At 43.7% G+C, this 13,319-nt stretch overlaps 1 protein-coding gene across 2 annotated transcripts in view; it reads left to right on the forward strand.

The window, feature by feature from the left end:
• The first annotated feature begins 7,640 nt into the window (after nucleotides 1–7,640).
• PINX1 (PIN2 (TERF1) interacting telomerase inhibitor 1) overlaps nucleotides 7,641–13,319 on the forward strand; it is a 64,889-nt gene continuing 59,210 nt past the window's right edge. Inside the window, exons 1-2 of one of the 2 annotated variants that reach the window (XM_068974398.1) lie at nucleotides 7,641–7,766; nucleotides 12,277–12,386. In XM_068974398.1, the coding sequence (XP_068830499.1) occupies nucleotides 7,748–7,766; nucleotides 12,277–12,386 (129 nt within the window). In that variant the 5' untranslated portion in view covers nucleotides 7,641–7,747. Of the gene's footprint in view, nucleotides 7,767–7,892; nucleotides 8,015–12,276; nucleotides 12,387–13,319 lie in introns of those variants that run through there. The other variant, XM_068974397.1, reaches the window with a different exon arrangement.

Consider the following 13,319-nt stretch of genomic DNA (forward strand, 5'->3'; position numbering starts at 1 on the left):
CTGACCTCATAGTAGATAAAATACCCACCGTATAACATCCTAACCAACCACCTAATGCTACCTAGGTGTTCCAGTATGAATCTTCTCTGTTTCGAGGTCATAAAAATTGGGTACCAGCCCGCGAAAGGGGTCAGCTCTCCCTTGAGCCAGCTCACTGTTCTAACAGTGTCTCCCACTCTAATAAACTTTATTCTCTCATTTTGCCTCATATTTGGAAATTCTTTTCCAACCCATGCACAGATTATGACAGAACACAAAGGAACAGTCAAGAATTTTCAAGGGTACATGGAGCCCTCCTCTCCACCCCTCACAACTTTATTTGGATGGTACGCTCATCCTGTTATGCAAGCTCTCCTCATCTATCTGCTGAAGAGGAAGAACCTTAGGCATCTGGGGAGGAATTTTAGAAGCTGTACCAGGAAGATAGAAACTCTGCTATGTCTGGCCCTGTATCTGGAAATACCACATAAACATGAACAAAGAGAAGGAAAGAAAACACTTGGAAATTTTTTCATTTGCTGTTTGTTTTCTGGGAGCAGCTGATCCCTTATAGACCTTGAATCAAGAGCCTAGAATCGTAAAACGATGTCAGATGACTTCAAGAAAACATCGATACGCCTCCAGAAAATAAGCTCGGCCTAGAGCCTGGACTCCTAGAATTGGTTTTGTTTTGTTTTTCCACCTGCTGCTTCTCCTTGGGAGGGAGGTGTCCCAGGTTTGCTGTTAGTTGTCTGTGGTCCAATTATGATTTCCAAAAAAGGTAAAGTAGAACATACAAACAAATGGGATGAATGGAGAGAGTAACATGGAAGCGTATACACTGCCTACAATGTGCGAAACACACAACCAATGGGAATTTGCCGTATGGCTCAGAGAATGCAAACCAGGGCTCTGCAACAACCCAGAGGAGTGGGAAGGGGTGGGAGGTGAGAGGGAGGTTCACGAGGGAGGGGACACATGTATACCTACGGCTGACTCACGTTGATGTATGGCAGAGGCCAACACAATATTCTGAGGCAATTTTCTTTCAATTAAAAATAAATATGTTTGGAAAAAAATAAATAAAACAACTTCAGGCTCTGCTAGGTTTAGCCTTAGAAAGTGACTCTCCATGGGATATCTCTGTGCCTGCCACTGCACCAGCCCCAACTCCCTTCACTGCCGGAGCTTTCCAAATGCCCTTTCTAAATATCAGGTAAGAGTGAAAGGGCGACGAATACCTTTGCAAACAGCCAGGCTCCCACACTCTGGACTCCTCACCACATTCTACAAATGACCTGAGCTATTTCAGCTCTGGTCCCAGTGGACTAGCGTAGCCTCCAGACTATGTCCGCCTTTGGTAACCAAGTCAGCCCTTCCTCCTTCATCATCCAACTCCCACTCTATGTCTCCTGGCTCCCTTTGCAGGCATCTCCGTGACCCCACTCCTACACCTTTCCTCCCCACCGCCTATAGTCCTAAAACCATCCCAAGATAAAGAAACTAAGGTGTTATCGCTTTGCTCAAAGGCCAGAGAAGGCTCACCTAAGACAGTAAAGAAAATGATCACAAGGCAGTCAAAAAAATCAGATTTGATCTCTGGACACAATTTTCCATTGTTGAGATTCACAGATTTAGTGGAGGCTAAAGCTTGAAGTCACAACATTTTGATAGGCAGGATTAACAGAGGAGGGATGGCAGGCCAGAACTGCTGCTGGGGAGCCAGAAGTCATTTCTGGACTGGGATCAAGAAAGAGGGTACTCTGCCCACAGCAGTTGGCTAGGGCTCGGAAGGAAAGTTATGACCAACCTAGATAGCATATTCAAAAGGAAAGACATTACTTTGCCAACAAAGGTCTGTCTAGTCAAGACTATGATTTTTCCTGTGGTCATGTATGGATGTGAGAGTTGGACTATGAAGAAAGCTGAGTGCTGAAGAATTGATGCTTTTGAAGTGTGGTGTTGGAGAAGACTCTTGAGAGTCCCTTGGACTTCAAGGAGATCCAACCAGTCCATTCTGAAGATCAGTCCTGGGTGTTCTTTGGAAGGAATGATGCTAAAGCTGAAACTCCAGTACTTTGGCCACCTCATGCGAAGAGTTGACTCATTGGCAAAGACTCTGATGCTGGGAGGGATTGGGGGCAGGAGGAGAAGGGGACGACAGAGGATGAGATGGCTGGATGGCATCATTGACTCAATGGACATGAGTTTGAGTGAACTCTGGGAGTTGGTGATGGACAGGGAGGCCTGGAGTGCTGCAATTCATGGGGTCGCAGAGTTGGACACGACTGAGTGACTGAACTGAACTGAACTGAACTGTCTTCCTATTTGAGCTTCCACAACAGATAATGACTGCAAGAGAGGACAAGATAAACTACCCAGGTGGCCTGGAACATGAGGGCTGCGAGTTGGTATTTACTGGGCTTGTCGATTTGAAAAACAAAACAAAACAAAAAACACTATCAGGGACTTTCCTGGCATCCAGTGGTGAGAACTTCCTCTTCCAATGCAGGGCAGTAGGTTCGAACTGTGGTTGGGAGCTGAGATCCTACATGCCTCCAGGTCAAAAAACAAAACAAAACTAAAAGGTTAAAAAAAAAAAGAAGAAGAAGCAATATTGTCACAAATTCACCAAAGACTTAAACATTGTCCACATCAAAAACAAAGAAAATTTAAAAAAACAACAACAACCCAGAATGACTGACACATTCTCCTACTCAGAGGAAGTATAAGCAACTGAAATGGGATGGAATTTAAAGCAGATTGAAGGGGGAAGAATCCAGCAACACCAGACACTCCCCATCTCCCACAATGGGTAAATAAATCTCATCAAGCAACTATTTCCAGTGTATTGCATCTCAGGGTGGGTAGATGCTTCTCAACATGTGTTCCTCGTGGGGACTGAGGAAGACACGGCCAGGATTGCAGGAGAAATCCTCCAGGAGCAGTGAGCCTTTCCTTCTTTGGGTAACAGCAACTAGATCTGATTAAAGCAATTCTCTGAAAATCTTTCAGATTTTGGAAATGATCCCAGAGATCATCCTTTTTTCATAGATTGGAAGGAGATATCGAAAGAGGTGAATTGACTTACCCAAGGGCTCATCCCAAATTGGCAGCAGAACATAGGCTTTGTCCGTGTTCTCTGACTGCTCTGTATTCCCCAGCCCTGCCTTGTATCCCTTTAGTGCTGCTTAGAAATGAGCTAAATTAAACTGGCAAGATTCAGCTTTATTTCCTTTATAGATACAATGTTAGTGATATATCTGGGATAGAAAATAAAGATGCAACACAACACATAAGAATTCTTTTTTGTGATTGTACAGAAATGTGTAGCTAGTTTTTACAACTAAGATCATGGCATCTGGTCCCATCACTTCATGGGAAATAGATGGGGAAACAGTGGAAACAGTGTCAGACTTTATTTTGGGGGGCTCCAAAATCACAGCAGATGGCGATTGCAGGCATGAAATTAAAAGACACTTACTCCTTGGAAGAAAAGTTATGGCCAACCTACACAGCATATTCAAAAGCAGAGACATTACTTTGCCGACTAAGGTCCGTCTAGTCAAGGCTATGATTTTTCCAGTGGTCATGTATGGATGTGAGAGTTGGACTGTGAAGAAAGCTGAGCGCCGAATAATTGATGCTTTTGAACTGTGGTGTTGGAGAAGACTCTTGAGAGTCCCTTGGACTGCAAGGAGATCCAATCAGTCCATTCTAAAGGAGATCAGTCCTGGGTGTTCATTGGAAGTACTGATGCTAAAGCTGAAACTCCAATACTTTGGCCACCTGATGCCAAGAGTTGACTCATTGGCAAAGACTCTGATGCTGGGAGGGATTGGGGGCAGGAGGAAAAGGGGACAACACAGGATGAGATGGCTGGATGGCATCACCGACTCGATGGACATGAGTTTGGGTGAACTCCAGGAGGTGGTGTTGGACACGAGGACTGGCGGGCTGCAATTCATGGGGTCACAAAGAGTCGGACACGACTGAGCGACTGAACTGAACTGAACTGAACTGAAGTGTGTAATGGGGTGTGGCGGTGGGGTGCAGGGGGCAAGGATGGATATGAGACTTAGCAGAGGTGTGGAAAAGAAGCTGTGACCTTCAGTCCCTGATTCTGGTCTTTACTTGCCTGAAGGTAGGGGCATAGCACAGACGACTTACCTAAATCATCTGGGTCCAGTTCTTTGAAGTGCTTTGAAAGTGTTTATCACCATCATCTAAAGTGCTCTTCATAAAATATTTCTTGAACAGGAAAAAAAGAAAAGAGTATATCTTAACCCTGAGTTCCTTCCTGACTTTGGTTGTTCGATGGCCTGCTATACACAGTAAGGCCATCATCACCCACATCCTTGGAAGCTTGTTAGAAATACAGAATCTCTGGCACCATTCCAGACCTGCTGAGCCAGAAACTGCATTTCAAAAAGATTCCCAGTTGATTTACTCGCAATTTAAAGTTTGGGAAGCCCTGCTCTATGCGGGTCTGCCATAAGACTAAAGAATAGAATGGAATGTCTCACACTGCCACCTATTTTTTATTTATTTTATATATTTTTAGTATAAATTTATTTTAATTGGCGGTTAATTACTTTACAATATTGTATTGGTTTTGCGATACTTTGACACGAATCAGCCATGGGTGTACATGCGTTCTCCATCCTGAACCCCCCTCCCACCTCCCTCCCCATCCCATCCCACTGGGTCATCCCAGTGCATTAGCCCTGAGCATCCTGTATCATGCATCGAACCTGGACTGGCGATTTGTTTCACATATGATAATATACATGTTTCAATGCCATTCTCCCAAATCATCCCACCCTCGCCCTCTCCCACAGAGTCCAAAACACAGTTCTATACATCTGTGTCTCTTTTGCTGTCTCACATACAGGGTTATCGTTACCCTCTTTCTAAATCCCATATATATGTGTTAGTATACTGTATTGGTGTTTTTCTTTCTGGCTTACTTCACCAGTTTCCTCCACCTCATTAGAACTGATTCAAATATATTCTTTTTATTGGCTGAGTAACACTCCATTGTGTATATGTACCACAGCTTTCTTATCCATTCATCTGGTGATGGACATCTAAGTTGCATCCATGTCCTGGCTATTACAAACAGTGCTGCAATGAACATTGGGGTACATGTGTCTCTTTCAATTCTGGTTTCCTCAGTGTGTATGCCCAGCAACAAGTGGTGCTGGGAAAACTGATCAACCACTTGTAAAAGAATGAAACTAGAACACTTTCTAACACCATACACAAAAATAAACTCAAAATGGATTAAAGATCTAAACATAAGACCAGAAACTATAAAACTCCTAGAGGAGAATACAGCAAAACACTCTCCAACATACGTCACAGCAGGATCCTCTATGAACCACCTCCCAGAATATTGGAAATAAAAGCAAAAATAAACAAATGGGACCTAATTAAAATTAAAAGCTTCTGCACAACAAAGGAAACTATAAGCAAGGTGAAAAGACAGCCTTCAGAATGGGAGAAAATAATAGCAAATGAAGCAACAAACGAATTAATCTCAAAAACAGACAAGCAACTCCTGCAGCTCAATTCCAGAAAAATAAACGACCCAATCAAAAAATGGGCCAAAGAACTAAATAGACATTTCTCCAAAGAAGACATACAGATGGCTAACAAACACATGAAAAGACGCTCAACATCACTCATTATCAGAGAAATGCAAATCAAAACCACAATGTGGTACCATTACATGCCAGTCAGAATGGCTGCGATCCAAAAGTCTACAAGCAATAAATGCTGGAGAGGGTGTGGAGAAAAGGGAACCCTCTTACATTGTTGGTGGGAATGCAAACTAGTATAGCCACTATGGAGAACAGTGTGGAGACTCCTTCAGTTCAGTTCAGTCGCTCAGTCATGTCCAACTCTTTGCGACCCCATGAATCGCAGCATGCCAGGCCTCCCTGTCCATCACCAACTCCCGGAGTTCACTCAAGACTCACGTCCATCGAGTCAGTGATGCCATCCAGCCATCTCATCCTCCGTCGTCCCCTTCTCCTCCTGCCCCCAATCCCTCCCAGCATCAGAGTTTTTGCCAATGAGTCAACTCTTCGCATGAGGTGGCCAAAGTACTGGAGTTTCAGCTTTAGCATCATTCCTTCCAAAGAAATCCCAGGGCTGATCTCCTTGCATTCCTAGGGACTCTCAAGAGTCTCCTCCAACACCACACTTCAAAAGCATCAATTCTTCAGCGCTCAGCCTTCTTCACAGTCCAACTCTCACATCCATACATGACCACAGGAAAAACCATAGCCTTGACTAGAGGGCTCTTAGTTGGCAAAGTAATGTCTCTCTTTTCAATATGCTATGTAGGTTGGTCAAAACTTTTCTTCCAAGGAGTAAGCGTCTTTTCATTTCATGGCTGCAACCACCATCTGCAGTGATTTTGGAGCCCAAAAAAATAAAGTCTGACACTGTTTCTACTGTTTCCCCATCTATTTCCCATGAAGTGATGCAACTGGATGCCATGATCTTCGTTTTCTGAATGTTGAGCTTTAAGCCAACTTTTTCACTCTCCAATTTCACTTCATCAAGAGGCTTTTTAGTTCCTCTTCACTTTCTGCCATAAGGGTGGTGTCATCTGCATATCTGAGGTTATTGATATTTCTCCCAGCAATCTTGATTCCAGCTTGTGTTTCTTCCAGTCCAGCCTTTCTCTTGATGTACTCTGAATATAAGTTAAATAAGCAGGGTGACAATATACAGCCTTGACGTACTCCTTTTCCTATTTGGAACCAGTCTGTTGTTCCATGTCCAGTTCTAACTGTTGCTTCCTGACCTGCATACAGATTTCTCAAGAGGCAGGTCAGGTGGTCTGGTATTGCCATCTCTTTCCAGAGTTTATTGTGATCCACACAGTCAAAGGCTTTGGTATACTCAATAAAGCAGAAATTGATGTGTTTTTTTTTTTTTCTGGAACTCTCTTGCTTTTTCCATGATCCAGCAGATGTTGGCAATTTGATCTCTGGTTCCTCTGCCTTTTCTGAAACCAGCTTGAACATCTGGAAGTTCACGGTTCACATATTGCTGAAGGCTGGCTTGGAGAATATGGAGCATTACTTTACTAGCGTGTGGAGACTCCTTAAAAAACTGGAAATAGAGTCGTCACCCTCTTTTTAAAAGTGCATTATCTACTGAAAAATAGTTAAAAAGTTGCGTCGCTCAGTCGAGTCCAACTCCTCGCGACTCCATGCCCTGACTAGCCCCGCTCTCTTCATGGAATTCTCCAGGCAAGAATATTGGAGTGGGTAGCCGTTCCCTTCTCCAGAGGATCTTCCCCACCGAGGGATGGAAGTCGGTCTTCTGCCTTGCAGGCATTTTCTTTACCGTCTGAACCACCAGAACTTCCAGCTGACAATTTAAAAATATCAAGATTCTGTAATTTAAAAAAACACCCAAACTTAATAACGGTTCTTTTTAGTGGATGTTCCTCATAGATATTTCACAGACACACGGAACGCTGAAGTTGAAACAAGCCTTGGAAACCATTAGTCTACCCAGTTTCCTACCAAAGAGAGGGCTACGCTGCCCGCACCCCGCCCATTCGCCGCTGCGCGCTTCAGGAGCGAGTCGCGCCTCGCTGACGTCATCAGAGTGCGCCTCCCGCCGCCGCCACTGCCGTTTCCCCGGCGTGCGAGTCCGGCAGTTTCAGCTTCTCCTCTTGTCTGCCCTGCGGTAATTGCGGTCGTTCAGGTCCCGAGATCCGCAGCGTCACAGGCTCGGCGACATGTCGATGCTGGCTGAGCGTGAGTGTTGGGCGCGGAGGTTTGATCGGGCCCGAGGGTGAAGGTTCCGGGTGACACGGTGGCCGGCGGCGCTCAGTGGGCCGGAGGGGGCCGGGGGCCGGCGTCCTGGAAGCCCATCTCGGCTCTCCCTGGCTGGCGCGGAGATTTCCCAGCTCAGCCTTCCTCGAAAGTTAGCTACAGGTCTGCTGATGAGACCGAGTGTCCGCTTGGGATGCTTGTCCTCGCTCTCAAACCTGGACACGTGGGCGGTGGGTTCCAGTGGGGGGTCAGGACTCTGGTTTGGGGGACCTGAACTCTTACTTCCCCAGGCCTCAGCGTCCTCTGGCTAAAAGGAAGTTGTTGGGCCAGCAGTGAAAGCCCGTCCTTGAAGATATATTGAATCAAGAAAAAGAAAAGCCAAGAGCTTAGAAGCAGTAAACACTGGAAGTTAGTGTTTTTTAGGGGAGGCAGGACTAATGAGTGATTCTAAGTAAAATCGTGGTGGTTGTGACTTTGGTAGTTGGAATTAGTAACAGTCTTCTTTGAGAGGAGTGTTGGCCGCAACGCCCGCGGTGCTTGGGTTTGCCTTTGACATTCACTATTATTTTGTGAAGTTCGTCAATTTCCTTTTTTGGCGCGGCTTTTTAACTTTTGAATGGCACCTGTAGTTAAGGCTCCCGGCCACCAGAGAGCAGTCGTGCTTTGGAACTGAAAAGACGGCCTGTCCCTTTGAAAGTGTTTAGTGAAGGAGAACCAGAAACAGTGTCTTTAACAGACCAACAGCAACTACACAGGGACTCCATGAAATAAATGCTGTCGGCATCCTCTCATCTAAAGAGGTGGGGGAATGGGAGCACGAAACTAAGTGGGTAAGACACCATTCAGGCTTTACAGGGGCAGAAGTTGAGATTCAGAGGAAAATAATTCACCCCAAGTCACTGAGGTAGAAAGTGACAAAATCGGTCTAGTTGTCTCTGTTTCTTTACATTCTTGTCACTAGGGTCAGCAGACTACTATTGTTTTTTAAATATGGACTTACAAAAGTGCGTATGTATGTGTTCGTGTGACCCCGTGGGCTCTGTTTCTTCATCTGCATAACCAGCGTGGCTAAATCTCTTCTGGTTTTAATATTCTCTGATGTACACTTAGTTCAGCATGTAGGTGGAAACATTAGCCCTAGTTCTGCTATTCATTTATGTCTCTTTCCATGATCAGTTTCTCTGGGGCTATTAAAAACATCTTCGATTACGGTCATCACTAGGTTGTCTTAAAAAAGTCAATGAGATGGTGAATGTGAAAATAGTTCAAAATACGGATTCGCGGTGCCATCTGTGGACATCAGTAATTCAGACTGCAGGATTTCAAGAGAGTATTCTCCCGCCAACCCCATGTCTCCAGATCTTCATATCTTTGGCATAGTAATAGGTAACATTGGGTTGGCCAAAAAGTTCACTCAAGTTTTTTCCATGCCCTATGCTTTGGCCAACCCAGTATTTTCTGTTGCCTTTTAGTATGATTTACTAAATTAGAGGCAGCCCCTGTGATTAGACACTTAGGACTGGTGTTCTTGTTTCAGAAGTGAGAAAATAGAAAATTAGCGAAATCCCAGCCCGCCATTTCACTACCCAGCAATTATTTTCTCTGATAGTTTATACAATTGTAACAGTTCTGTAGATACAGTTTTGTAACCTACTTTTTCCCGATGATTCACCTTAAGTTAACATTTTCACTTCAGTAAGTGCTCTGTTTCCTTTGTCTTCCCTTGCCATGTGGACTAGATTGTGTTCTCTTTTATCTTCCCAGGCATCTGTTCCTGTTCTAAAAATCTCGCAGTTTTCTTTATGTTTCTCAAAAATATCCTTTATCCTGCATTTCTCTAATTGTCAAATATATTTTATTGATTTCCCCCTATTTAAGGTAAGAAATCTAGCCTACCAAAACATAAGAGAAGAATTTCATTTATCACTCTCACTTCTCAGTCCTTATTTAATTTGGAGTCTTAGGCCCACATTTTATTAGGACCAGTTTTCGACACTTGCAATTATTACATTCTCTAATCAAATGACAGTGCTATCATTAACGGATTTTAATGGTCATTGCATTACAATTTTATGCTGCTGTTTCCTTAATCTTGACTCTATTTCAGGATTAATCTATGCCTTAATCTATGTCTCAAAAAATGTTTTAATAAGAATACATGGGTGGAGGATATTTTTTTGAGGTCTTGAATATCTGAAAGTGTCTTTGGGCTAAAAGAAAAAAAGATAAAACTGCCCCTGGCTCTTGGCACTCAAAACTCTTCTCAGGGTAAGGTGAATCCTGGCATGAACTTTGTGGTACTGGGCGTGGAGTGATCAGACCTGGCACCTCTTGTGTGCAGGGTTGTTTGTTGGGGTTACCCTGAAAACGTCTGGCTAGATCTCCATATAGGAGGAGTCCCTGCTAGAGGATGGTTACCCCTTTCATCCCAAAGAGTGATTCTGCAGATTCAGGACGCTCTATCCTGAGTCCTCCCCTGCATTTAGCATCCTTGCTTGGGAAACACTACCCTACTCCATTGCTTCCCAGGTAGTACACTGGTAAAGAATCTGCCTGCAGTGCAGGAGACACAGAGATGCAGGTTTGATCCTTGAGTTGGGAAGATTGCCTGGAGAAGGAAGTGGCAACCTACCCCAGTATTCTTGCCTGGGAAATCCACTGGACAGAGGAGCCTGGCAGGCTACAGTCCATAGGGTCGCAAAGAGTCAGACATGACTGAGCGCATATGTGTGCACTCTGTTGGTTGGAGATACCTGCCGTTTCCCTGGGGAAGAAAAGCTGACCTCAGCTGACTCGCCAGTCTCTTGCGCCAGTGTTATAGTATATGCATTTGTGACATAAACTGTATGCCGTCTTTATTGCAGAAGATGGGCACAGTCATTCTCAAAAATGTCTCTTTCACACATGCCCCAGTCAGAGACCCCTGGCTGATACTAGTTTGGAGACATGCACTCCAACATGCACCCAGAAGCAGCCTTGCAGAGAGAGCCCTAGTTAGCCAGGCTCATCTCATATGCTGTTCGTTAGCAGAGGTGACGTGAGGCTGTGTATTTACTAAGATAAGTAAAGTGGTAACTTAGTCTCCTTAGTAGCATTTTGGTGTCCCCCTTTCCCTGCGAAACAGGATACATCTGAGGCCAGCTCATTTTCCTTTTTAAGTAGTCTTCTTCTGCCTGCATGCCTGTAAAGGTTTACCTATTTTTGCTACAGTGTGGATGGTTAAGAGTCTCTGTATTGGTTTTACGTGCAGTAAATCAATTAGGACACTGCTGAGGCATGAGCCGCTGTTGGTACTCTGCTTCCATAGGTGCAACAGGTAAATGATGATGACATTTGACCTCCAGATTTCCCCCTTGGCCACCATTTACTTTTGGGTTTCATATGCTTGTGTAATAAACTTCTGGAGTCCCTTTTTTCTGTTGTCATTTTCCTTAAAAGTGTAGTGATAAGTTTGAGTTTCTAATGGTCAGTTAGTTATATACATTAAAAAACAAAAACAACTGTAGGGACTCAAAGCAGTTTCGTCAATTCAGTTATCTTCCTTTTTTCCCTTTTCCCCTTTTCTTGTTGCCTTTCTTCTTCCTTCCCTCCTTTTTTTTGTTTCTCGGTCGTTTATATATTCAATCATGTTTTTCCTGAATGCCTGCTATGGACAAATGCAATGAAGCATAAGGACAAATAAGAACATAGATGTGAGCCTTAAAGAGCTTATGGCAGAATAACAAATATGAGAGATGGATATAAACAATCGCAATACAGAGGAGTGTTAAATAAATGCCAAAGAAAAGAAACAGGGAATTTATCGTGTGAGTTCAGAGAAGGGGTCACATATGGCTGTAGGCTGTTTCAGTGAAATTAGTTATCTGCAGGTCATGATTAGTACCTGTAGGTTGTTTCTCCCCAAGTTCATGACAGTTTTGTGTGCTGTGGATTAAGAATGTAAGCTTTGGAGTTGGTAGGACCTTGGTTTGTATAAAGACTCTGGTGCTTGCTTGGGGGTATTAGGCACATACCTCCTGAAGGCCTCAGATTTTCTCATCTGAAAAGTAGAGATCAGACTGCCTCCCCTCATTGGGTTACTGTGGAAACTGAGAGTATATGGATGCATTTGGCACTTACTGTGTGTGTATTGACTGGTGATGGCGACCTTGGTGTCACAGGTGCCTTATGTTGCTGCCAATCACTGAATGGAAGGCCCGATTGACGGTACATCATGTATTTCGATTTGTCACATTTGGAGGAAACATTTTTATTTCACTTTTCCAAGATCAGTTTGTATGTTCAGATTATAGAGTTTTTGGGGAAACCAGGATAAATGATCCAAGCTGATGCTGTGTCCCAGTGGATGCCAAATCTGATATCTGTATCTAATACAACAGTGTATGTTGCATTTATAGAAGTATCGTATGTATGCCATAGGTATGTGTGTGTTTGTGAGGTATTTTCCTGGTTTGAAAGATAAGCTGCTGACGCAATACTTTGTCATTGACAGGTCGGCGGAAACAGAAGTGGGCTGTGGATCCACGAAACACTGCGTGGAGTAATGATGACTCCAAGTTTGGCCAGAGGATGCTAGAGAAGATGGGGTGGTCTAAAGGAAAGGTATCTTGAAGAAGAGCCAAGGAATTGGAGCCATGCAGAGAGATTATAGATCAGGAGATTATATCTTTCTTAGGAGACTGGAAGAAATTTATTTTGGATCAATAAGTGATTTTGGAAGAATAACTAAATTTAAAAGATGTTGTGATAGTAAAATTAGAATTGAACATAAAGGCCAGCTGTCTTTGTTAATCGTTTAACCTGTTGATTGTCATAGATGGTGCCTTTTAGTTGGTTGCATTTGGAATCACACTTAACCATCAGAGTTTTATGTTGCTTGGACTAAAGTTTAGTTACCCTTATAACTGGACTACACATTTTCTCCTTTTCCTCACATTTCATTTATTCCTTACTCAAATAGGGCTTCTGCTGACATCTCTGTACTTAAACGGTTCTTGCCAAGGTCTTTAAAGATCTTGTTTCCAAACCCAGTGGATCCTTTTTTGGTTCTCATATCACTTTGTCCCTTAGCGGCTTTGGATGTCACTGACTACCCCTGCTTGGCTTCCACAATACTGCCCTCTGTCCTGGTTTTCCCCTCTGCTTTACCAACCACCCCAAAATGTGTTGCTGGCTCTTCCTCCTCTAGACTGTTGAGCTTTGGAATTCCTTGGGGTTCAGCCCCAGGCCCTTTTCTGTCCTCTGCTTGGGTGAGCTCATTCATTCCATGCCATGCTTTGAATTACCTACATTCTGAGAGTTGTCACTTTTCTGTATCTACTCCAGATTCAAGTCTGTCCTTTGAGCTCCAAGGTTATAAATTCATCAGCCTGCTTGGCATTTTTACTTGAGTTAGCATCTTAAGTTGATTATTTTTATTATAAAACTTTTTGTTCCCTCCCAAATCTTTTTCTTCTCAAGTTTTCTTCATTTTGCAAATATCCCCTGTCAAGGGTTTATTTACTTAAGCCAGAAACCCGGCACTGGTGCTTGGTT

Source organism: Capricornis sumatraensis, chromosome 6, assembly GCF_032405125.1.
Source record: "Capricornis sumatraensis isolate serow.1 chromosome 6, serow.2, whole genome shotgun sequence".
In the NCBI taxonomy this organism is placed as follows: Eukaryota; Metazoa; Chordata; class Mammalia; order Artiodactyla; family Bovidae; genus Capricornis; species Capricornis sumatraensis.